The 27,236-nt window shown below is 44.6% G+C and overlaps 1 protein-coding gene across 1 annotated transcript; it reads right to left on the reverse strand.

The window, feature by feature from the left end:
* Nucleotides 1-1,263: 1,263 nt before the first annotated feature.
* LOC137411784 (uncharacterized) lies at nt 1,264-26,146 on the reverse strand. The gene is made up of 4 exons (XM_078777305.1): nt 26,089-26,146; nt 15,789-15,851; nt 3,848-3,910; nt 1,264-2,741 (listed from the first exon to the last, which is right to left on the reverse strand). Exons 1-4 carry the CDS (start codon nt 26,144-26,146, stop codon nt 1,264-1,266), a joined length of 1,662 nt encoding a protein of 553 aa, XP_078633431.1.
* Nucleotides 26,147-27,236: the final 1,090 nt, after the last annotated feature.

The raw sequence follows: 27,236 nt of genomic DNA on the forward strand, positions 1-27,236 counted from the left end.
AATGAAGAGATTGGCTGTTTGAGATGGGAGGATTGTGTCAGCAGGGATATCAATGAGGTGGGGTGGTTGGAGAGTGGAAAAAGATGGTTGAGGGCAGGAGGAAGAGGTGGAGTATTGTGGTCGAGGCAGCTTGGTTGGACCTCATCCCTTATAATGGGAAGAGAAGGGTGAGGAAAAGAAGAAAAGAGGAATATAATTGGTTTTGGGTCGTTTAATGTCACAAATCTTTCGGATCGTCATTTACAAATACATATCTTTCACATATTTTTCATTCATATCACATATATTTCAGTGTTCATTTTAAGCTGTGAAGCCATTTCAATATCAGCCGATGTCTTTCCTTCCATCCGTCCGTTAAAAATAAAGTAGACAAAACTTTCTAACACACTGTTTAATTCTAAATGGTTCTGAAGGGCTGTTGAAACCAAAACTTTCAGAATCTTTGGAATCTCCCGCGATGAAGCTAACTCCGAGGGCCTTTCACTCACTCACCACAGGCAGGTTAGGTTGGTGGTCTTTCTGTCTTCTACCGACTCCTCCCCGGCTTTGCTCCCCCAACTCTCTCTGTGCTCTGTCCCCCAAATATTCCCACAGGTCGCACAAGATCTGCCAGCATCCCTCTTCTGGTTAAACTGCCAAAATCAAGAGTCTCTGCTCACCTTCACTCCTTCATTCCTCTTTTTTCCCGCCTCTGGAACAAACTCCCTCACTCTCTTCAATCCCTCCCCTCCCTCCAGGTCTTTAAAACAGCTGTTCACCACCATCTCTTATCTTCACCCATCCAAAACCTTGATCTTTTCTACCCCTGCAAATTCACCCGAGATCCACTTTTTTGAAATACCAACTTCTTTCCTGGAAGTCCTTGCAGTGTCCAAGTGTTTTATGCTTCTCCCCCCCCCTTTTACACGCCTCCTCCCCACAAGTCCTCAACCTCCCACAGATCTCCCGATATCCCTGCTCTCAAATGTTGTATTTGTGTGCTTACCCCTCTCTCCCCATCATGTCTACCACTCCCCTTATTATATGTTTTACGTGTCTCTTTGATTTTTTTGTGTGATTAATGTTAGGTCTTTCACGAGCCTCGATCCCGTATCCAAAATAAGAAAAGAAAAAAAAGTGAAAAAAAAAACTTTCTCCGTTTGTTGTTTTTCTATTCCAGGGAGTCATGGTCTTTCACCTCATCCCTCTATTTTGATCTTATTCCAGTTGTTGCGGCTCATTTTTAATTTTTTGTCACCTTCCTCTTCTTCCTCTGCTGTTTGCCTAATCTTTCTCCTCGTTATCATTTGCTGTTCTTACTATTGGTCTCCTGTGTGAATGTTTCTGATGTTGAAGCAAGTATGAATAAGTCGTAAAAGCCTTGCTGCATAAAGAACACTGATGTGGCTTTTCTCCTGTGTGAATCGTTTGATGTTGACGCAAACGTGCTGGACTTATAAAAGCCTTGCTGCATAAAGAACACTGATGGGGCTTTTCTCCTGTGTGAACCGTTTGATGTTGACGCAAATGTGATGGAGTAATAAAAGCCTTGCTGCATAAAGAACACTGATAGGGCTTTTCTCCTGTGTGAATCGTTTGATGGAGACGCAAGTATGATGAAGTAGCAAAAGCCTTGCTGCATAAGGAACACTGATGGGGCTTTTCTCCTGTGTGAATCGTTTGATGTCGACGCAAAAGTGATGGAGTAATAAAAGCCTTGCTGCATAAAGAACACTGATAGGGCTTTTCTCCTGTGTGAATCGTTTGATGTTGACGCAAGTATGATGACGTCGTAAAAGCCTTGCTGCATAAAGAACACTGATGGGGCTTTTCTCCTGTGTGAATCGTTTGATGTAGACGCAAGTATGATGACGTCGTAAAAGCCTTGCTGCATAAAGAACACTGATGGGGCTTTTCTCCTGTGTGAATCGTTTGATGTTGACGCAACTGTGATGGAGTAATAAAAGCCTTGCTGCATAAAGAACACTGATAGGGCTGTTCTCCTGTGTGAATCATTTGATGTAGACGCAAGTATGATGAAGTGCCAAAAGCCTTGCTGCATACAGAACACTGATGGGGCTTTTCTACTGTGTGAATCGTTTGATGTCGACGCAAAAGTGATGAAGTCGTAAAAGCCTTGCTGCATAAAGAACACTGATGGGGCTTTTCTCCTGTGTGAATCATTTGATGTCGACGCAAAAGTGATGAAATAGTAAAAGCCTTGCTGCATAAAGAACACTGATGGGGCTTTTCTCCTGTGTGAATCGTTTGATGTCGACGCAAAAGTGATGAAGTAGTAAAAGCCTTGCTGCATAAAGAACACTGATGGGGCTTTTCTCCTGTGTGAATCTTTTCATGTTGACGGACATATGACGAATCAGCAAATGCCTTGCTGCAAAACGAACACTTGTCCGGCTTCTCTCCTGTGTGACGTTTTTGATGTTGACGCAAATGTGATGAATCAGAAAATGCCTTGCTGCAAAACGAACACTTGTACGGCTTCTTGCCCGTGTGGATTGCTTGATGTCGTTTTAAAGATGACAATGTTATAAATGATTTGTCACACAAGGAACACTTGTGTTGTCTCTCATTTCCTCGGATATTCTTGAGGGGCTCTGTACAACGCTTACATCTGCGTGTGAAAGACACGCCGCCAGGTTCGTCAGTTTCTTGACAAACACTCCGAGTCGGGGGCCGATTGAAAACTTCCGTGTCAAACCACTGGGAACAGTTTGAACAAGAAACCAGTTTCGTTTGTTTCCCTGCAAAGACAAGTCACAAAAATCATCATTAATTCGCACCAACTTTACAAAATTGACATATATTTCACTCAAATTAGATTGAAGATTGGCCCCAAATATGCTCAATAAGATTGAACAGGAAAGATTCAAAAATAGAGGAATTGCGCATCTCCCCAAATGAATCAGACATTTACTGATCACACACAAACGATCTTTTCAGAGGTTGCTCCGATCATTCTGGACAGTGTGTCGCAATCAGAGGCTTGCTCCCACCATGTGTTAATGGTTGTGGCATCAGTTTCTCCTTGCTTCCTATGGTGGTTAACATACTTTGATGAACATTCTGTTGAATCCATCCATTGTTCTCCATGTCCCCCAACACAGAATGACTTTCATAACTTTTCTGTCTGTAATATCTGGAAAAGAGACGAAGGACAAAGGGGTACCAGCCCTCTCGGAGAAACAATACTCTGCTTTTCTCTGAAAAGTGTTCATTGGCAATATGAAGAAGAATCAAGGCATGGCGAGGCCTGTTGGCGAATGCCCAGTGTACATGCTCCTGTTTGCCATCTCTCGTGGGCATGTCATTCGGGATGGTGAGACTCTTTAAAATGTTAATTTACGAAATAAATACGCAAGTTGGCTGGTTTATCCATTCAGAGAGGTACTGTGAGTAGAGAGGCAATACTTTTCCAGGTGTCAACACCTTGCTTTTTGCTATATTTTAACTTTGCTTGAGGTGGGAATTGTGGGGATTTACGAATGCGTGGCAGTGACGAAGCTCTAGCATCTAGCCTCTCTCCTTATTTGGTTTGGTTCAAGAGGAACATGCATTGTGAATGATGATGTATTTGACCCGAATAGTTTTACAGATTAATTCCTCCTCTGAAACACACGTTTACCCTGAACATCTCAAACAAATATAGTGATGCTTCAATATGCAGAGAGGAATCCGTTATTAATGAGCTGGGTCATTTTAACATGGCCAAAAGTCACCATGTGGCCTTAAAAGACAAGTGCAACAGCATCTCTCACAACCTCCTGTGCAATGCACACACACACACACACACACACACACACATGACTTTCTGTAACTGGAACAAGCAGAATGTTGTTGTGGTTCAGACCTTTCTCTTGAGATCGTGAGTCATCCTCAAACTCAGATTCCACCTTCACTTTCACAATCAATTCTGAAAAGAAAAACATCACATTAAAACTGAACTTTATATTTTTCAAGTTTCTAAGGCTTATGGAGCATCTGCTACAAACTTGCAAACATACACATCAGACTTTTTTAATCCGATCAAAACCGGAGAAACAGTTGCGCTCCCTGGGAGAGGGCGAGGTTGGGGTTCTCCAATCTTATATTCTTGCATTTCCCAATGATGGAGCTCATTATGCTCTTGGGAACTTTAAACACTAGAAATTGTTTTATACATCCAGGTAATGGGTTCCAAATTTCATCAACGGCTTGTTTCCGCATTCTTGAGTGTTATTTTGAAAACCGTCGAAATCACGTTGGTGTCTGTTCATCCGTCCACCCGTCCGTCCACCCAAAATATGTTGGCACTCATATCTCAAGGGCTCCACATTAAAACTAGCTCGAACTTGGAATATACATTGGCCAATAGGTCTCGTTAATGGTGTTCGAAACAAATTCCACCTGAGTGTTATAGTTTTTGCTTCATTAAATATTTTTATATACAAGCGTGACTCGGCGCGCTCCGCGTGCCTCACCACGTGTCGTTTCAGAGGGATGGGAATCTTTGACCATTTCAGTGTCTTTTGGGTCTTCATGGTGTTTTGGGGCTTTGGGGTGTTTTGAGTCTTCGGGGTCTTCAGGGTCTTCAAGGGTCTTTGTGGTCTTCATGGTGTTTTGGGTCTTTGGGATGTTTTGGGTCTTCGGGGGTGTTTTGGGTCTTCGGGGTGTTTTGCGTCTTCGGCGTATTTTGGGTATTTTGGGTCTTTGGGGTCTTTTGTGTATTCGGGGCCATTTGGGTCTTCAGGGTCTTTTTGATCCCCAGGGCTTTCAAGGGTATTTTTGGTCTTTGGGGTGTTTTGGGTCTTCAGGGTATTTGGGGTCTTTGAGGGCATTATGGGTCTTTCAGGGTATTTTGGGTCTTCAGGGGTCTTGGTGGTATTAAGGGTCTTGGGGGAATTAAAGGGTCATCAAAAGTCTGAGGGTCTCAGTAGTCTAAACGTAATTAAGAGGGTGAAGAGGGTGTTAATAATTTATTTTGAAGAAGAAGACCTTTTGGTCCATACATAACCATATACGTTTGCTCTGTTATAATATGACTAGTGGGGTCACCCGTGGGAATCCCACGGGCATGGATGTGTGTGATATTTGGACATCTTGAGTTTGATGCTGCACATTCCGTTTTACAAAATGATTACTGGCAATTTATTAGAGACCAAAAATGATGTAATCTCCACAATGTATTTACTTCTGATAACATGTGAATGCATGTGCGTGCAAATGGGAAATACAGTTTGAAATGTGTGATTACATCTCATGTAAAATGTGACTTCAAGAGCTCAAATCCTCTCCCTCCCCGCCCCCATCATGCACACTGCACCAGGGAGTGGATCACCCACAGGGGAGTGGGTCACACACACGGGGAGGGGGGGTGGGGGGGGGGAGGGGGAGTGTGTCACACAAACACACACACACACCTCTTTTTTTCATTTCTGTTACTCACATTTCTGTGTCTCTCTTCGACACGCGTGCACACACACACACACACACACACACACACACACACACACACACACACACACACACGCGGGAGTGGGTCACACACACACATGGGGTAGTGGGTCACACACACACATGGGGTAGTGGGTCACACACACACACACATGGGAGTGGGTCACACATACACACACACACATATACACATCCACACATATACACATATGCACATACACACACATATATACACATGCATATATACACACACACACATGTACACACACACACACACACACACACACAATCTCGGCAATTTGCCGTCTGTGGCGATACGTGAACGAAGCTTCGCCCCTCTCCCAACATTGTTGACTACGTATAAGTTAAACATTTCATCGTGACGATGGAAACGTCCGACGCGATTTCTTCATAAATCTCGGCAATTTCCTGTCTTTGTACTTGGGCGGTGTAAGATATATCGTTCCGTGAAAAGCCGCAATTATTTAATACTAGGGCGTGCCCGTACGTGGGTGCAAAAAAACATGCGTGCAAACAACAACAACAAAAAAAAACTTTGAAACCACGTGGCAGTAACGACCACAGAACCCCCCCCCCCCCTCTATTTACATGAAATGGTTTGGTCCATTCGCAAAGCCATAGCGAACGGCTTGCGAGTACGGGTAAATAAATCGCCATAGCTCGGTAACGCATGCCCGTACTATATATAAGCTAGGACGTGCCCGTACGTGGGTGCCCGTTCCTTGCCAAAAAAAAAAAAAAAAAAAAATTTGTGTAGGGGTGTGTGTGTGTAAACATCCTAGGGCGTGCCCGTACGTGGGTGCAAAAAAACATGCGTGCAAACAACAACAACAAAAAAAAACTTTGAAACCACGTGGCAGTAACGACCACAGAACCCCCCCCCCCCCCCCCCTCTATTTACATGAATGGTTTGGTCCATTCGCAACGACCACAGAACCCCCCCCCCCCCCTCTATTTACATGCAATGGTTTGGTCCATTCGCAACGCCAAAGCGAACGGCGAACGGCTAAATCGCCATAGCTCGGTAAGTACTTGTCCGATTAATTTCAAACCTTGAAAAGGCACATCCTCGGGTCCCCAGCAATATACCTGGCAAGTTTAAAGTATATCGGACCCGTGGTTGTCGAGAAACAGCGGTCACAGACAAACATACAAACACACATACACACATACACACATACACACAGAGATTAATGGAATTATAGATAGATATCTCGGCAATTTGCTGTCTGTGATGATACGTGAACAAAGCTTCACCCCTTTCTCCACATTATTGTGATGACGTATAAATTAAATATTTCATCGTGACGACTGTCATCAAATGGAAAAGTCCACCACAAATTTTGAAAATATCTCGCCATTTTCCCGTCGGTTATTTTAAGCGGTGTATGACAGCCCGTGCCGTGATTTTTTTTTCATATATCTCGGCAATTCCCCAGGTGTGCGTGAATGTTATCAATTATTGCTGACACCGAATCTAAAACCATCGATAAAAATGAAATCAGATGGTGAGTTATAGTGGAGATAAAGGTGTGAGAGAGTGTCAATGGACTTTATGTTATAGGCCTTTGAAAATGCATTTCGTTCTATAAACGGAAACTTTAATCGGATTTTATTCCGGTTTTTTTCAACCGAGTCCAAAACCATGTTAGCGACTGTGAAAAATGAAATGAGATATCGAATTAGAGTTGAAATAAAACTGTGAGAGAGAGCAAGACACCATGGGCCGAACAAAACAGGCTTCAAAGCTATGTGAGTAAATAAAATGGTGGATATTTGTTTTTGAAGCCTCTTCCAGAATGGGTGGAGCTACTCTCTCAAAGAAGGAAGCCACACCCCCGGACAGATGTTCAACAGACAGAATCACCTCCGGAGAATATAATAAAGATATATAGAAAAATAAATGTAACGAAATATACAGTGTATACACACTTTATACCCCTTTAATATTGTTATGTCGGAGGGTAAAGGAATATCTAGGGCCAGGTAGATCTGTATAGGTAACATGCTTCGACTGTCGCGACAGGGAATCTACCCTATAATAAGTTCTATGTGTAGTCCGGTTTGTCGGGATGAGCTGTATTGATGTCCCCGCTACGAGGGAGCAGGGCGTGCCAAATGGTACAGGGATTATGGATAAGATTCCTTTGTTCGTCGTCCCCTCTGTCGTCAAACCTGTGTCCCTTATGGCAACGCACTCATTTGAACACTTAGATAGGTCCTCAGTGCACTCATTAAATAATTCCCCTCCCTTACCACAAAGACTTTGGAAAATGGGCAGGCGGCCAGGCCGGGGCACCGCCAATGGGGCCGCAACCAGCCACACCACCAGCTGGCCTAGCAACCAGCCTCGTGGCAGGATAGCCACGCCCAGGGAGCGGGGGATTGGTTGGAGCGGGAGGCACTCGACAAATGGGAGAAAGCCAGCAGGTGCGAACGTTCTAGAGGTCGAGAGACGAGGCTCCGGTTGGAGAAAGAAAGGCCGGACGTCACAGGGCGAGCAGTAAAACTGCCAGCTCGCCGGGATTGCGCTCTCTTCTCTGCTGGCCTGGTCTGATTCGTGTCCTTCCTTCCTCCCACGCTCTTGCCGTTCCTGTCTCTTTGTGTCTCGTGTTGGAGATCCACCTCGTGTGGAGATCGCTAGCCCGGCGTTGGTGCTTGGAGCGGTGCTCGGTCCTTCTTGGTGCTTTTGGTGCTGGGAGCAAACTCACCTCATGGGCGGTTGACGAGGAGCCTGGAGTGGGGCGTTGGCTCAGGCCTGGCAGAGCGCATGGGCGAAGCGGACGGAGGGTTTCCTCGCGCCGGAGCTTGGAGCCGCGTTGGATGGTGAACAAGACTGCACACAGTTAAGACGCACCACATTTCACACGTCCACAGCGGACAGTTATTTTTGCAATTCATTCCCCTGTCTCGTATTTGGAAGTCGGTGTGCGGGATCCCGATTTAGGACATTTTATTACTGGCGCGTATTTCCCTGTCCCAAGATTCCTTGTAAATAAATCCTTGCATTATTTTCCCTTTCCATTCAACATGTTGTGATCGTTGAGTTAATTCCCCTGCTGGATCGGAGCTGTGGTTGGATCGCTATAGGTAAGCGCTTCCGCCTCTTCCTCTTCACTTCTTCCTCCCGCGGTTTATGGCCGAATCCATATTTGGTCCTCGCCTCAATTAAAGCCGGTTGGTCATTCGCGAGCCCTGGTATTTACCGGAGGGTATTCGCACGACAATTGGTAGTCAGGAGTGGGATAGAACGCTGTTATAAATTTGGTGTCAAGAGTGTGGAGAATTTGGAAACAAAATTTTCGTAGTCGGAGGCGATAAATTTGCATCGTCGATCGGTGTGCGGGACGCAAACAGGGCGTCAGTTAAAATTTAAATTTTATTCCTGGTAAAAACCGCGTGGGAAAGCAACCTCTTCCTAACGGATGGAGGAGGTGGGAAATATGGAAGAAAGGATGGAAGATGCGGGAAGCATTTGGGGTGAGTCGGGTGTGCAGTCACGTGAAAAAGTAAGTACACCCCATGTAAAGTTTTGACTTTTTCAACATATTTCAACATACAGCTATTTGATGTTCATTTCAACAATATTGACCGGCAAAGGTGATTTTATATAACAAATATCATGAAACATTTACATTTTGTAGTCCATTGTATAATTTAAACAAACATAAATGCAAATTTCGCATGTGGAAAAAGTAAGTACACACCTACATTTATCACTACTTCAAATACCTAAAATTTGAATCAGGTGCACCAGCTCAGGTGCAAATGATTAGAACATCTTTAGAGAGGATCTTGGAGGAACCTGTCTTATTTAAACCTCTGACATTCAGTTTGGTTTGCTCTTTGTTGTTGAAGTGTGCAGCATCACCATGCCTAGATCAAAAGAGCTCTCTGAGGCCTTCAGAAAGAAGGCTATAGATGCCTATGAGTCTGGGAAGGGATTTAAAAAGATCTCCAAACAATTTGAAATCAATCATTTGACTGTCCGGAAGATCATCTACAAGTGGAGAAGATTCCAAACAACTGCCAACTTGTTCAGGCCAGGCCGCCCCAGCAAGTTCAGCCCGAGAGCAGACCGCAAGATGCTGAAAGAAGTCTAATAACCCCAGAATGTCATCACGGGACCCACAGGTAGCTCTTGCCACTGTTGATGTCAAAGTGCACGTGTCTACCATGAGAAAGAGGCTGCACAAATTTGATCTACATGGGAGGTGTTCCAGGAGGAAACCTTTGCTGTCCAGAAAGAACATCAGGGGAAGACTAAAGTTTGCCAATGAACACCGAGGCAAAGACCAGCACGTCTGGAGCAATGTGCTCTGGACAGATGAGTCAAAGGTGGAGCTATTTGGCCACAGTACCAGAAGACATGTTTGGCGAAAACTAAAGACAGCATTTGACCACAAGAACCTGATACCAACTGTAAAGCATGGTGGGGGAAATATTATGGTTTGCGGCAGCTTTGCTGAATCAGGGCCTGGGCAGCTCACCATCAAAGAATCCACTATGAATTCCTCATTGTACCAGAGGGTGCTTGAGGATAATGTGAGGCCATCTGTCGGAAAGTTGAAGCTCAACCGAAGGTGGACCTTGCAACATGACGATGACCCTAAACATACCAGTAAATCCACCAAGGCATGGCTGAAAAGAAAGAAATGGAGGGTTCTGGAATGGCCAAGTCAAAGCCCGGGTCTAAATTCCATCGAGATGTTGTGGGGGGATTTGAAACGAGCTATGCATGCAAGAAACTCCTCAAACATCGAACACCTGAAAGAATTCTGCATGGAGGAGTGGGCAAAAAATTCTCCCAGTCGATGTCAGAGACTGGTCGACAGTTATAAGAAACGCCTACTTGAGGTTGTTTCTGCCAAAGGGGGCAATACCACTGATTAGAGCCAAGGGTGTACTTACTTTTTCCACATGCAAAATTTGTATTTATGTTTATTTAAATTATGCAATGGACTACAAAATGTAAATGTTTCATGATATTTGTTATATTATATCACCTTTATCCATCAATATTGTTGAAATGAAGATCAAATAGCTGTATGTTGAAATATGTTGAAAAAGTTAAAACTTTACATGGAGTGTACTTACTTTTTCACGTGACTGTAGATGGGGGGGTTGAGCATAGTGATGTAACTTCCCCCGCTGTAGTGACGGGCCCCATAGACAACCAGGCCTTAATGCAATTTATGGCGCGATTGGAAAATAAAATTGATGGAATGAAATGCGAATTGAAGGGAGAGATGGGAGAAATGAACAATAAAATGGAGGCTCAGAGTGAGCAAATGGAGGGAATGAAAAATGAATTGAAGGGGGACATGAAGGGAATGGAAAACAAAATTGAAGGATGGACGAAGGAATTGGAGGAAGGACGGATGAACGGTGCCAATGGGGCCCAGGAGGAGCCAAGGGTGGCAGAATTTGAATCGGAAATGGGGGGAACTCAAATTGGGAATTGCACCGAGAATGGCAAGCAAATTAAAACGGGAGACTGCTAATTTAGAGGTGAATGGGGAATGCCTACAGGAAGATGGGGAGTGCCAAGAGGTAAATGGAGGATGTTTCCCACATGCTGGGCTGGAGGTTTATCGGGATCAGGTGGAAGCCCTTCAATTCATTTTTCATTCCCTCCATTTACTCACTCTGAGCCTCCATTTTATTGTTCATTTCTCCCATCTCTCCCTTCAATTCACATTTCATTCCATCAATTTTATTTTCCAATCGCGCCATAAATTGCATTAAGGCCTGGTTGTCTATGGGGGCCATCCCTACGGCGGGGGAAGTTCCATCACTATGCTCAACCCCCCCCCCCCCCCATCTACATCTGACTCACCCCAAATGCTTCCCACATCTTTCATCCTTTCTTCCATATTGCCCACCTCCTCCATCCGTTAAGAAGAGGTCGCTTTCCCACGCGGCTTTTACCAGGTATAAAATTTAAATTTTAACTGACGCCCTGTTCGCGTCCCGCGCACCGAGCGATGATGCAAATTTATCGCCTCAGACTACGAAAATTTTCTTTCCAAATTCTCCGCACTCTTGACACCAAATTTATAACATGGTTCTATCCCACTCATGACTACCAGTTGTCGTGCGAATACCCGCCGGTTAATACCAGGGCTCGCGAATGACCAAACAGCTTTAATTGAGGCGACGACCAAATACGGATTCGGCTACAAACCACGGGAGGCAGAAGTGAAGAGGAAGAGGCGGAAGCACTTACCGATAGCGATCCAACCGCAGCTCCGATCCTGCAGGGGAATTAACTCAACGAACACAAGATGTTGAATGGAAAGGGAAAATTGTGCAAGAGTTTATTTACAAGGAATCACGGGAGAGGGAAATACGCGCCGGTAATAAAATGTCCTAAATCGGGATCCTGCACACTGTCTTCCAAATACGAGACAGGGGAATGAATTGCAAAAATAACTGTCCGTCATGTACGTGTGAAATGTGGTGCGTCTTAACTGTCTGCAGTCTTGTCCACCATTCAACATGGCTCCAAGTTCCGGCGCGAGGAAATCCCCCGTCCGCTTCGCCCACGCGCTCCACCAGGCCCGAGCCAACACCCCACTCCAGGCCCCTCATCGACTGCCCACGAGGTCCGTTCGCTCCCAGCACCAAAAGCACCGAGACCAAAAGCAGCACCAGCACCAAAAGCACGGGAGGAAGGAAGGACACGAATCAGCCCAGGCCAGCAGAGATGAGAGCGCAATCCCGGCGAGCCGGCAGTTTTACTGTTCGCCCTGTGACGTCAGGTCTTTCTTTCTCCAACCAGAGCCTCGTCACTCGACCTCCAGAACGTTCGCACTTGCTGGCTTTCTCCCATTTGTCGAGTGCCTCCCGCTCCAACCAATTACCCGCTCCCTGGGCGTGGCTATCCTGCCACGAGGCTGATTGCGAGGCCAGCTGGTGGTGTGGCTGGTTGCGGCCCCATTGGCGGTGCCCCGGCCTGGCTTCCTGCCCGTTTTCCAAAGTCGTTGTGGTAAGGGAGGGGAATTATTTAATGAGTGCACTGAGGACCTATCTAAGTGATTAAATGAGTGCGTTGCCATAAGGGACACAGGTTTGACAACAGAGGGGACGATGAACAAAGGAATCTTTTCCATAATCCCTGTACTATTTAGCACGCCCTGCTCCATCGTAGCAGGGACATCAATACAGCTTATCCCGACAAACCGGACTACACATAGAAATTACAGGGTAGATTCCCTATCGCGACAGTCGAAGCATGTTACCTACACAGATCTACCTGGCCCTAGATATTCCTTTACCCTCCGACATAACAATATATTTAAAAAAAAATTCGAACATGCTTGCTCAATGGCCTAATGGATAAAGCATCAGACTCCCAAGCTCGGATTGTCGGTTAAAATCCCATCTGGGTTGAATCTTTTTTTCCCCTTCCTTCTTCAAGTCTTTTGTTTTGTCTTGAATAAAGTCTTGTACAATGAACAAATGCATTTTGTTCGTATTTAAAATATATCTTGTGAAAAATGCCAGGGGCATAAAAAGGCCCCTTTATCTGGTATGTGCCATGTGGCAAACTATAGAAAAGAAGGGACATTCTTGGGAAAAATGCCGGCAGCACAGAAAAGGCCCCTTCATATGTGGTACTTGCATGAGTACCCCGCGATGCAAAGCGAAAAGACACATGAACATATTTGAAATGAGGGCAAATATAATGGAAAAGCATTTACATCCAAATCAGAATCCATCACAAATGTCAAATCATCATTTTACCTTTTCGTTGAATATGTGCTGCTGAATGTTGATCAATCAAAGTTGATCACGTTTCTGAGTAAAGTATGATGACGTTCAGGAAGAGGAAGAAGCCTTACCACCAACTTTGACCGCTTCCGGAATTTTTATGATTATTTGTGTTCAAATGTCTGTTAATTGTTTTAAATTTATTTATGCGAATGTGCACTTGTATAAACAGAGACATGACAGAAGTAAATAGACACCAGTTCATACAAAGAGGTGCTAATTTGATTCATACACCTGCATGAAGAAGTAAATGAATTTTATTTGCCAGATGTAGGGCACACCCTAATATGAACTTTTCCAGAGCATTACTTGGTTCCTCCTCAGAACACACAGGGAGTCCAGCATGCACACAAGATTTTTGAATGCCCCTTATTTTGTTTTGTTTGGCATTTTCTACAAGCTATGGAATGTCCCTTCTTTTCTATAATGTACTTTGCCACATGGAGCATACTACATAAAGGGGCCTTTTCTATGCCCCTGGCATTTTCCCAAGAATACTTATTGATGCAAGACATTTAAAGTTTTCATTTTTAATTTGTTTATAAAAAAAATTCCCCCAAAAATTGCACTTTGACATTGAGGGGTTTTATGTGCAGATCAGTGACAAAAGATATCTCCATTTAATCAATTTTGAATTCAAGGTGAAACACAAGAAAATGTGAAAAAGTCAAGTGGTGTAAATAAGTCATTCATATTCCTGTGTCTCACTTTCAGGCATGATTGTCAGTGGGCAAACCACATTTCAAAGTTGGTTTCCAAAGCCAGCAGCCGATTGGGCTTCCTGCATCATGCAACATCCTTTCTTGGCACACCTGCACTCATATCCACAAACTCGGCCTTCATCTGAGGCTTGATGGAGTACTGCTCTCCCCCTGGGAAATCGGTGCCCCTGCCTCACACCTTGCTAAGCTTGACGCCAATAGAACCAAGACCTTCAATATTATTGGAATCTACTGTGACGAAGATGAGTCAGTGTGCCTATCGCTTTCCAATCGCAGACAGCTTGGTCGTCTCTCTGTCTTCTAGGGTCTCCTTTCTGGTCTTGCACCCTCTGCTCTTTCCGTGCTTTGTTCCCCCCAGGTTTCTGCAGGGTACACGCAGTCCACCATAAACCCCCTGCTGGTGAAACTACATTAATCAAGATCATGATTCACCCCTGCTCATTATCTCCACCACCAAGGGTGCATGGAGGTTATGTTTTCACCCCTGTCTGCTTGTTTGTTTGTTTGTTTGTGAACAAAATATCTCAAAAAATTGTGGATGGATTCGGACGAAATTTGGCAGAGATGTAGCGACGTAGCGTATGTCACAAGGACGAAATGATTAGATTTAGGTGAAGATCCAGATTCGGCTACTAGAATTTTTTAAGTGATTCTTCACCATTGGGAGGTGGGGCCAGAAACGATACAAAGTAGGATATCTCAAAAAGGAGTGGACGGATTTGGACGAAACTTGGTGGAGCCGTTGGATGTGTGACAAGGATCAATTCGATTTTGGTGAAGTTCTAAACATGGATTCGGATATGAGAATGATTTAATTTTTTTCAGTGTTGCTTCACCATTGGGAGATAGGGCCAAAAACTATACATTGCAGAATATCTCAAAATGTTATGGATGGATTTGGACGAAACTTGGTGGACAGGGTGTGCATGTGTGACAAGGAAGAATCGATTCGATTTTGGTGAAGACCTGAATATGGATTCAGATATGATTTAAAAAATTATTTTTAAGTGATTCTTCACCATTGAGTGATATGGCCAACAAGGCGGAGGTATGCTCTCTGCTGAGTGCCATTCTAGTTTGTTCTTTTTTCCCCACCTCTGGAACCAACTTCCACATTTTCTTCAATCGCATTGTCCTCTCCAAGTCTTCAAGACAGCTGTTCACCACCATCTCAGATCATACCCCATCCAAAACCATGATATTTTCCACACCGGCTAACCTCCTGACCCCCCAACCCGCAACCAACCGGCCATCCACAACCCCATCTCCCTCCAAACTTCCAGTTTTTCCTTCATGACAGTTTGCTTCTGTATCCATCTTGTCCACTCCATGCATCCTCTCCTGCCCCCCATTCCTCTCCACACCCATTATTTGTCCAGGTCTTGCTCTATTTTTTCCTTCAACCCTGCTGTTGGTGTTTCCCCCCTCTATATACTGCTGCGTCTTCATCTGTTCAGTGTTCTCGCTCTTTCATGAGCCTTGACATTGCAGGAAAAACAAACAAACAAAAATAAAGTTAAATTTAAAAATAAATAAATAATTCCATGGTTTGCAAATCCAACTACAATATACCCTTCCATTTTTTACTCTAACTTTTGCAATCAACACCATCTCAACAACACAAAATCATTAATAATAATAAATGATCAATAATAATTCACATGAACATTGCATTGAACCAATACACTGCCCAACAGTCACTCATAAAGCAATTATGACTGCCCCCTGATTCGCATCAACCAGAAACTTCAATTGGCAAAAAAAAAAACATAGCGTTCTCATTTTATCGTAAAAAATAACTAAAAAGAACTACAACATGAAGATTGTTGTCGTTCAAACCTTTGTCGAACGAGGAAGACTGGTCCAGCCACTCGGACTCCACCTTCACAGCCACAATAAAATCTGAAAATAAAACATCACACTCGAACTCAATTTTAAGGAGCATTTCTCAACAGTCATTATCAGAATATTGTATAGAAAGTCTACACCCCCTTTCAAAGTTTTTCACCTTATGTTGCTCTTTAGCCTGGAATTAAATTGCATTAAATCAGACGTTTTCCAATTTATTTACATATCGCAACCCACAACTTCCAAGTGAAAAACAAATTATGCAAATTTCAGAAAATTAATAAAAAATACAAAACTAGAATTTCTTAGTTGGATAAGTGTCCACCCCCATATAATAGCAATTATAAATTCGCTCAGGTGTAACCAAGCACCTTCAAAATCACACACCAAGTTCATTAGCCTCCACCTGTGTTAAATTGTAGTGATTCTGATTATTTCAGCATCGGGGGAAGGGGAGGTCTCTTGCGGGGCAAGCTCGAGAACGCACGTCCGAGTCGGCGCTGCTCTGTCTGTGTCAGTATCTTGTATCCCATCAGGTCTGACTTTCCGAGATCCCTTGTTTATTAGTCATCTTAGCTTGTCGGAGTGTCGTGCGGGGCGTGGAAGTTAAATTTAACACTTACATTTGGACACCACACATACACACACTTTGTTTTATATATTACGCTTGCGTGATTATACATACTAGCGTGACTCGGCGCGCTCCGCGCACCTCACCACACGTCGTTTCAGAGGGGTGGGCATCTTTGACCATTTCGGTGTCTTTTGGGTTTCATGATGTTTTGGGTCTTCAGGGCCATTTAGGTCTTCAGGATCTTTTGGATCCTCTGGGCCTTCAATGGTATTTTGGGTCTTTGAGGTGTTTTGGGTCTTCTGGGTCTTCAGAGGCTTTTGGGTCTTAAGGGTCTTCGGTGTCTTTAAGGGTCTTTGGGACTTTTTGGGTCATCCGGGTATTTTTGGTCTTCGGGGTGTTTTGGGTCTTCGGGGTGTTTTGGGTCTTCGGGTATTTTGGGTCTTTGGTGTGTTTTGGGTCTTCGGGGTGTTTTGGGTCTTCGGGGTGTATTGGGTTTTTGGGGTGTTTTGGGTCTTTGGGGTGTTTTGGGTCTTCGGGGAGTTTTGGGTCTTCGGGGAGTTTTGGGTCTTCGGGGAGTTTTGGGTCTTCGGTGTGTTTTGGGTCTTCGGGGTCTTTTGGGTCTTTGGGGTGTTTTGGGTCTCGGGGTCTTTTGGGTCTTCGGGGAGTTTTGGGTCTTTGGGGTGTTTTGGGTCTTCGGGGTGTTTTGGGTCTTCGGGGTGTTTTGGGTCTTCGGGGTGTTTTGGGTGTTCGGGATGTTTTGGGTCTTCGGGGTGTTTTGGGTCTTCAGGGGTTTTGGTGGTCTGAAGGGTCTTGGGGAAATTAAAGGGTCATCAAAGGTCTGAGGGTTCTCAGCAGTCTTCACGCAATTAAGAGGGTTAATCAAGAGGGTGGTAATTTTATTTGAAGAAGAAGAAGAAGACGTTTTAGTCGCATCTGAACACATGCAGAGCGACGTAACCATATACGTTTGCTCTTTTATAACAAAAAGAAGATACACACGACTGGATGCGAGGATGTTACAAAATAAATACCATTTAAGTCGTCAATCACATGGTGAAAGTTATAATGTGGTAGAAACTACACTGTGTTAAAATTAATTGAACTGTTCAGTGCAGTGTTGAGAACAGCCGTGCCATGATGGGGATGTGGGGGGAAGCCAGCCGGCTCTCCCGCGTGAAACATTTGTGGAAGGATGTGTGGAGTTGGTTTATTAGTCAGGTTCACTATGTTTTTTCGTTCAAAATCATGGTAGATTAGCAAACCTATACATTTTTGGAAACGTTATTACATGGAAAATCTGAAAATCAATGTTTACATTTGCCAATTCCGACCAATTCGATTCGACCAATCGACCAATTCCATTCGACCAATCGCTTCGATCGACCATTCGACCATTCGACCAATTCGATCGATTCGATTCGATTCGATTCATCGAATTCGATTCGCTCGACCATTCGACCAATTCGATTTGCCAATCAATTTGACCGACCTTTGCTTGTGTGGAACGGACTGTGAAAACGATGCGGACTATATTGTCGGATACGACACACAGGACAGTGATGACGAACTCTAAATGGCATATTCTGTAATCGTGTATGTTTGATGCCATTGACTGCCTGTGTATATTTTGTCATTGACTGCCTGTGTAGATGTGAAGTTATACTGACTGCTTGTGTATATCTGATTTTGCTGACTGCCTGTGTATGTTTGGTGATATGAATTATTGTGACACATTTTGATGTTATTAACTGCCTGTACAAAATGATAACATGTATTTGATTATGCAACTTATCGCGAATATAAAGACAGTATTTTGCAATTCAAAACCTTTGATTCGTGTCTTACCATTCCCCATAACACTAATTTGATACTTTCATTGGATTCCTTGTCCCTGAAAATATAGGTTTAGTATATTTTTAAAAGTTTTTAGGGTAATTAGAGGCAGAAATAGAACAAAATATGTATTTTACAGTGGCCATTTTGAAAATCCAAAATGGCCTCCATACAGGTATCTCTCCAAATGTAAACATTGATTTTTAGTTTCCTTATGCGATAACCTTTCCAAAAATGTATAGGTTTGCTAATCTACCATGATTTTGAACGAAATAGAATTTATTGACATAGTGAACCTGACTATATGGTCACAACAACCCTTGTCCTGTATTGAGGAATGATAACATCTCGTCGGGGTGACGTCGTTTCATGATTCATATTGTTACATTTGTGGGACTGTCAATCGTTTACAAAGCATGCACAGACGACGATTGGTGTTGTTTTGGGTGGATTGCGCAAGAAATGCCAGGTCAACTGTGGATCCCAAATAGGACCTTTTCGTAATTATTTTTACTTTTTCTAAAGGTTTACCCCATATCCACTCCCTTTACTCCACGTGATTTTGACTGTTGGTGGTGGAACACAAAACAGCTTTGGAAAGGATTCAACTCTTTTTCTTTGAAGCAAGAACGTGTGGGAGGAGATAGGCAGAAGAAGAGGACGAAGAAGAGCGGGTCTTGGCGGCACGTTACAAAGAGAATCCTTGCTCGTGGCGTGAACGGCTTAAGCATGTTGGTGTGAGGGACTGCATCTCTACGAACGTTCTGAAGGATGCAGTGTGCAAGAAGCAGGTGGACAAAAAGGAAAAGGGGTTATTCCGTGGAAAAGGGCACTTCTTTGGGTCTCTGCGGGGACAATCGGTGCCTCATGCTGTGAACGGGCTCGACGTGTGCTTTACGAGGGAGTCGAACTCGATGAACTTCCTGAGCTGAGGGATTTGATGTGTTGCATGAAGGAGGTTGGAGAAAGGAATCGCAGAGCGTGATGACTGGTCCATTCACTTTGTTCCCACCAAGCCCCGCTCTGACGAGCATCGATGAATCTGACCTTCAAACAAGCCTGAACCCCATTCCATTCCCATCCTCATATCTCATTTTATTTGAATTCCATGCGAATATTTTTTTTCTTTTTTCTTTTGCTTCCCTTTCCCTTCTTGGGTTAGATAGAGGGTCTGTGTGTGTGATGTTGTGTCGGCCTTTCGTATCGGATGTATGTGGCCTGTGTTAGTTGTTACCTCTGCCACCAAAGGTGGATGGATGTTATGTTTTAACCCCTGTCTGTCTGTTTGTTTATGAACAAAATATCTCAAAGTTGTGGATGGATTCGGATGAAATTTGGCAGAGATGGAGCGTATGTTACCAGGACGAAATGATGATATTTTGGTGAAGAACCGGATTTGGATCAGGCTATTCGAATTTTTTGCAGCGATTTTTCATCATTGGGAGACAGGGCCAAAAACGATACATTGCAGAATATCTCAAAAAGTTGTGGACGGATTTGGACGAAACTTGGTGGACCGGAGGGTGTCTGACAAGGACAAATAGAATCGGTTTTGGTGAAGATCTGAATATGGATTCGGATATGAGAATTGTTGAATTTTGTCAGTGATTCTTCACCACTGAGTGACATGGCCAACCAGGCGGAGGTATGCTCTCGACTGAGTGCCGTTCTTGTTTCAGTCTGTCATGATTCATAAATTAAGTCCGTCATCGCACTTATATGATTTGCTTATTGTATCGTTTTGCATTCTTTGAAGTAAATTGTTTGTATTTCATTTTGTTTGCTTGACATTTTTCTAATCAGGTTGCAAGCTCCCCTGAGCTGCATTGTGGCAGTCTAAACTCTAGAGCCTCCACTGCTTGCATAAAAACAAAAGTTCAAGTTCCCCAAAACTGCTTGGTCAGCTTGCCGGTGTCGCGAAATAAATCCGTCCCCGTATAAACTCTCCCCCCCGGCGAATCTGCACCGGTATAAACTCGCCCCCCCCCCCCCCCCCCGCGGATACGTTTCTCGCCCCCATCATAATAGAATCGCCCCCCATTCTCGTTTACATTTCCATTAAATAAAACATATTTGCTGAGCATTTTCTCAACAAATAAGCTCTTGGCGTTTCAATACGCGCATTATTTATCGTATTCTCACAATTTATATAATCTATCTATAATTCCAGCAATCTCTGTGTGTCTGTGTGTCTGTGTGTCTGTGTGTCTGTGTGTCTGTGTGTCTGTGTGTCTGTGACCGCTGTTTCTCGACAACCACGGGTCCGATATACTTTAAACTTGCCAGGTAAATTGCTGGGGACCCGAGGATGTGCCTTTTCAAGGTTTGTAATTAATCGGACAAGTACTTACCGAGCTATGTCCAAAAAACGCTTCAACCAATCAGAGAGCAGCGAGCTATCACGTGTGCCGAACGTGGCGATCAGACTCTGCCTCGGACGGCACATTTGACAGCGTATTCATTTATTTCACGTTGGAAAACTATGTTGCCGTTAAACTATGTTTTAAAACGAATTCAAACTGCGATTAAATTAAAACGATTCATCGTAACTGCGATTTGCGAACTTCCGGACAGTGACGACTTCACTTCCGGCAGCCAATCACAGAACGCTTTGTTGCGTAGGCGTGGCCGATGTGAGACGAGCGGAGCTGAGCGCGTTACGAGCTGACCGCCATTACGGTACGTAATTCGATTTCTTATGCGCATTATTTCTCCCAATTCAGTCAGAGCGAAGGGCGGAAGCGAAGAGCGTTGTTTTTTTTGTTTACGGGCGTACGGGCGGGGTAGAGCGTACGGGTAGCGTTTTTTTTTTTTTTTGGCAAGGAACGGGCACCCACGTACGGGCAATGCCCTAGTATACAGAAAGCAGATAAGGCATTGCGTGATTTTTAAATATAAATAATGATTATTTCAGTTGTTTAACATGAACCTGTTACTCCGAATTGAAATATAATTACAATATAATTATTGAAGACTCACACATATTGAGTGCAGACTCACACATATTCTCAATCTTTTAAAGACATACTTGAACACTTGATATAGTAATTATTGATAGATTTTGATGCTCACCGTGAAGACGTTACATGTGTCAGACCATGTTTGAAGAAACGACTCGTGAAATCTATAGCTAGAGTGTATATTTTCTTTTCTTGAGATTTGATATTGTTGCGAATATGAGGATTGCATTTTTTTGATTGTGTGTATTGTATTGTGGCAAATTGTTGTGTAACATTGTTTGGATGTGGCCCCTCCTGCCTCCAGAGTTGTGTAAAGGTAAAAAGGGCGTCCCGGTAGTTAATTCCATGAAACACCACATTGCAGGACACTATAAGACCCTTGTTCAGTAGCTTATATCTTTATTATGTGTTTTAGAGTAAGGCCTTGTCTTCCATTAGAATGACACTCCATTGCACCAAGTGAAAGAGATAGATTCCCTTCATTCCCATTCCCAAAAACCTCCATTCCCCCTTTCGTCGATTGGCAATTACATCCCCTCCAAAGCCGCCATTGACCACGAGGCAGGGTTGGGGAAGAAAGGCGGGTCCCCACCTCGTCATAGAGGGGAGGATTGAGTCAGCCCCACTCAACCAACCACGAACAAGGGGTTGGACTTGGAGAGGGGGTGGAGAGAAAGATCAAGGAGGTTCGCAAAGGTTGAGGGGCGGGGCCTATATAACCCGCGGCGGGACGTTCCCCAAAGAGAGTGGCAAAAAGGTCAAAGGCTGAGCTGAGCTGCGTGGTGAGGTGCAAAAGGAAAGAGCTGGGTCGTCAGAAGAGAGCTGAGTTGCAAAAAGGTCCAGGGCTGAGCTGAGCTGCGTGGAGAGGTACATGACAAAGAGAGTTGCGAGAGAGTTGCAAAAAGGTCCAAGGCTGAGATGAGCGGAGATCTGAGACGAGCTACGACAAGAGCTGAGTTGTGAGGTCCAAAAGCAGAGATCATCCGGGGAAGCGCAACAGCCTGCTATTCGTCACCTTGCTCGCCAGCGGCAGCGTCTACAGCAGCAGCAGCAGTAGTGTCTACAGCAGCAACAAGACTCGACAGCCATTTGAGGCCTGGACGGCAGTTTGGAGCAGGGCCGCGAAAGGACGGCGGCTGCCGAACGCGCCGATCGTGCTGCCAGCTCCGGACCTTCCTCTCCTTTCCAGCCATTCCTGCCAGCAAGTTCCCCATTCGTGTACGTGAATTTGTTCTGTCGTGCTGTCCTGGGTAGTAAACCAAGTCTGTATAAGCTAGTAATTTGCACTGTGTTACCTGCTTTTTCATGTCCCCTGTAAATAATCGTGACTGCTCTTTTTGCTGATGTGTGTGTAAATAATAAACCCCGTTACTCTTCTGTACGTCTTCTTCTTCCTCTTTGCATTCGTCGTCTTAGTCGTTTCCCTATTGAATAGCTGTGGCGCGATACGGCCAACGTCTGGGTGAATCGGGTGAGTCGGGGAAAAACTGTTCGGCCGCGGTACCTCCGCTCGGTAAATAACATCTAATCTGCGGACCGTAACAATATCAATATCACATTGTTGTAATCATACATCATGATAGCGTAAATCAAAATTTTCGAATAAACCCCGCAAGTTATGATGTGCATCACCCATTCATTTTTGTGGTGCTTATTTTTGCGGATGAAATTTCGAAGAAGATGTAAATAAATGAGATTACACAAGTTTGCTTTCTTTACAATGACGAAGTGGTTTTGGTCTCAATCCCAACTCAGAGTTGGCGGTTTTAATGAAGTTTACGCAAAAGCTAATGGAGATATTTCAAATATTTATAAACACTGGGTGACATTTATTTTAAACTATATTTTATTTTAGAAATTGTCACATCTATCTATAATTCCAGTAATCTCTGTGTGTATGTGTGTGTGTGTGTGTGTGTTTGTCTGTGACCGCTGTTTCTCGACAACCACGGGTCCGATCTAATTGAAACTTGCCAGATATATTGCTGGGGACCTGAGGATGTGCCTTTTCAAGGTTTCATATTAATCGGAGAAGTAGTTACCGAGCTATGTCCAAAAAACGATTCAACCAATCAGAGAGCAGCGAGCTATCACGTGTGCCGAACGTGGCGAACAGACTCTGCCTCGGACGGCACATTTGAGAGCGTATTCATTTATTTCACGTTGGCAAACTATGTTGGCGCTATGTTGGCGTTAAACTATGTTTTAAAACTAATTAAAACTAATTTGCGATTCATCGTAACTGCGATATGCGACCTTCCGGACAGTCAAATGAGGACGTCACTTCCGGACTTACGGATAGTCATAGTGACGACGTACTGATGCTGAACGTGGCGAGCAGACGCTGCCTCGGACGGCACATTTGAGAGCGTATTCATTTATTTGACGTTGCAATCTGTGTTGATTGTTGTAAGGTACGATCGATTGTAGTACGCGTTTATAATAACTCTGCCGATACAGGCCCGATTAACTGCAGCGCCATCCGAGCTGCGGCGTCGGGACGATACATTCATTGTACGGTCACATCACGCACTTACGGGCACGCCCTAGTTTCAACAATTCACATACTTACGTATATGATCGATAAACAGGAATAGGAATTATTATGTTGTGTTATATAGCTCTCCCATAACGATACAAATACTGACATACATTACAAAACGCGCGTACATGGAAATTTTAAATATCGATATGAACAGAAGTGGTATTCGTCATATTATATGTTACATATTTAGTACAATACTCAAAATGTGCATACTAATAGTCGTAGTATACAATACAGGGACACAATATAAATCAAAACGATTAGACTTTAGAATGAGACCTTCTGGTTTGAAAATACGTTTAGATTAATGTTAGACTAGATTAGATTAACTGGTTCGCAGTGCAATGAGTAAGAAAACTACATACTCAAGAACAAGAAATAAATTCTGATAAACGCACACATTACGATCTCCGAAACGGATAATCAGTTGATAATCTGGTAATCAATGTCACTTAAAACTGTGCCCCAGCATATGTGCATGAAAGTTTGATGTAGGTGGGAGAGGGGCAGAGGTATTTAAATGACTACCATTTAATTAATCTGACATGCTTGGGGCTTTTTTGTATTTCAGTATTGTTACGGATACCGGCCCTAATTATGGTGGTTCTTGTTATCATGGTTTTTTTTTGGGTTTTTTTGTATACAAGATCGAGGCTCGTGAAAGAGCCAACATTAATCACACAGAAAGACAAACAGACACATAAAACAAATAACATCGGGAGCGGTAGACAAGATGGGGAGAGAGGGGGAAGGACACAAACACAACGAGACATGGAGACATCGAGAGATCTGTGGGAGGGAGAGGGCTTTGGGGGGGAGGCATGGGAAGGGGTGTGGGGTGGGAGAGGTATAAAACATATGGACGCTGCCAGGACTTCCAGGAAAGAAGTTGGAATTTCAAACATGGTGGATCTGGGGTGAATTAGTGGGGGGTAGAAAAGATCAAGGTTTTGGATTTGTATACTGAATCGAGGCTCGTGAAAGAGCTGACATTCCAGAACCCCCCCCCCCCCCCCCCCCATGACATTTACTTCACAAACAAATCAACCAGACAAACAAAATATATAAAAAGAGGGAGCAGAAGACAAGAGAATGGGAAGCACACAAACACTTGAGAGCGCACAACATTTGAGAGCAGGGAGATGTGTGGGAGGGAGAGGGCTCGGGGGGAGGAGGCGTGGGAATGGGTGGGGGGGTTGGGGGGTGGGAGAAGTATAAAACACAAGGACACCAAGGACTTCCAGGTCAGAAGTTGGTATTTCAAAAAGTGGCATTGGGGTGAAATTATCGGGGATAGAAAAGATCAAGGTTTTGGATGGGGGAAGATAAGAGATGGTGGTGAACAGCTGTTTTAAAGACCTGGAGGGTGGAGTGGGATTGAAGAGAGTGAGGGAGTTTGTTCCAGAGGCGGGAGAAAAGAGAAATGAAAGAGTGAAGGTGAGCAGAGAGCCGAGATTTCGGCAGTTTAACCATCAGAGGGTTGCTGGCAGATCTTGTGCGACCTGTAGGAATATTTGGGGGACAGAGCACAGAGAGAGCGGGGGGAGCAAGGCCGGAGAGGAGTCGGTAGAAGACAGAAAGACCACCTACCTGCCTGCGGTGAGTGAGTGAAAGGCCCTCAGAGATAGCTTCATCGCGGGAGATTCCAATGATTCTGAAAGCTTTGGATTCAACAGCGTGAAGCCGAGCCAGGTGTGAGGCAGGAGCACCAGCCCATAGGGGAGAACAGTATTCCATTGAGCTGCGGATGAAAGCCTTGTATGTGGTGAGGAGCTCAGGTGTGCCTAGGAAGGACTTCGCACGACGGAGGATGCCCAGTCGGCGACTGGCTTTGGAGGCCAGCTTGGAAATGTGGTTTTCCCAAGAAAGATCATGGCAGATAGTGAGACCCAAAAGCTTGAGCGACAAAAATTCTTGGAGAGAATTGTTGAGAAAGTAGATGGGAGGGTTGTCCAGTCGATCTTTTCGGAGAGACATAGTAAGAGTGTGAGATTTGTCAGGATTGAAAGACATGTTCCACTTGTTTGACCAGTCTGTGATTTTGTCCAGGTCTTCAGAGAGTGAGGAGGCTGCAGACTGCCGATCTGAGTGAAGAGGAATGGAGCGGCAGAGAGTGGAGTCATCAGCAAAGAAAATGTTGATTCTAGATGATGCTTATTGTGGCTGGTAAAATGTCGCCGGAAATCGGATCGTGACCCGGAAGAGAAGGAGGGGGGAGGGAAGAAGCGGCAGAGGATCGTGAGCCGACGTTTCTGATTGCAGCTCCAGACCGAGCAGTCAAACGTACAGTACAAGGGAACTTTGCCTCCTTGGAAAAGAAGTCCACGCGATAGGAGATCGCCGGATTGCTGCGTAGCCTGCGTAGTCGGGTATCCTCACTGAGGTTGCCGAGTATCCTTACCTCCAAACCCGGGTGCGAGAGAAAGCCGTCCGCCATCTTCGCCAGCGCACAACCGGCAGTGACCAGGTTTTTGTGTCGTGTCGGCCGGGCGTAATTCTCCGGTGGCTTGCCGGGGACGGCTGTACAAGGCAGTGGCTTTTGGAGGGTTATTGAGGAGACTCGCGGATTGAACCGCAACCGTGTACGTACCAGAAATCGGCTTTGGGAGGTACCCATTCTACCGCTATCGTGCTGGGGATTGGACCACGTGACCTGCGGGTTGGTTCGATCGTCTACGCCTCCACTGATTGGAATCGGAAATTGATTCCACGATCGCTGGAGGGAATCGACGTCGCCTGGGAGGAGTCCAGAGACATTGGGGAAAGGGCCGTGAGTTTGGGGGTTAAGGGACCCGATAAGGTGGTGCCACCTGCAGATAGGAATTATATGGTGAAGTGCTGTACTAATTGGGGTCGTGATTCCTGTGTGGGATTTATAATATATTGTGGTTTGTTCGTAACCCTTGGTGTGGACTCATTATTGATTGGCTTGTTTTCAACCAAGGACAACACATCTTTCTGCCAGGGACTTCCTCGGTGTTCAGAGGTTTACCGAGACCAGAGGATAGGGAAGGACCCCCCAACAGTATTTAAATATCATTCATACCACTGTCCTCTCATCCTTGCTTGAGAAGTCACTGCTATCACAAGTTATTTCATCACCATGGATGCTCCAGAGGTGACATATCTGACAGACTATCTTGAATCTGGTACCTATCCTACTGATTTTGACAAGGAAGATAAGCGGCGGTTAAGAGAGAAGGCAGCATCTTTTACGACAATCGACAGGGTCCTGTACCACAAAGGCAAAGATGGCAAGAAGCAGAAGGTTGTCATCGGAGATGACGAGAAGCAGAAAGTCATGGAATCCCTTCACTCCGACCTCGTTGGGGGATGACATTTTGGCCAGAACGCAACTATAGTGAAGATCAGCGAGAGATTTTGGTGGAACAAGATGACCAACGACATACGTGAATTTTGTAAGAAATGCCAGAGATGTCAAAAAGCGAACACCAACAACAGACCTCATGTTGCTATGTCACACCCTGTTCCGGTAAAAGACCTTTTCCATCGCTGGGGAGTTGACC

The sequence above is a fragment of the Myxine glutinosa genome, chromosome 5 (genome assembly GCF_964187855.1).
Source record: "Myxine glutinosa chromosome 5, kmMyxGlut1.1, whole genome shotgun sequence".
Lineage (NCBI taxonomy): Eukaryota > Metazoa > Chordata > Myxini > Myxiniformes > Myxinidae > Myxine > Myxine glutinosa.

Coding starts and splice junctions, on each gene's coding strand:
- LOC137411784 (XM_078777305.1), bottom strand. CDS start 26,146: ATGGCGGACGGCTTTCTCTCGCACCCGGGTTTGGAGGTAAGGATACTC. Junction 15,852..26,088: donor AAGGATACTCGGCAACCTCA/GTGAGGATACCC, acceptor TTTTATTTTCAG/ATTTTATTGTGGCTGTGAAG. Junction 3,911..15,788: donor GTCTTCCTCGTTCGACAAAG/GTTTGAACGACA, acceptor TTTTCTTTTCAG/AATTGATTGTGAAAGTGAAG.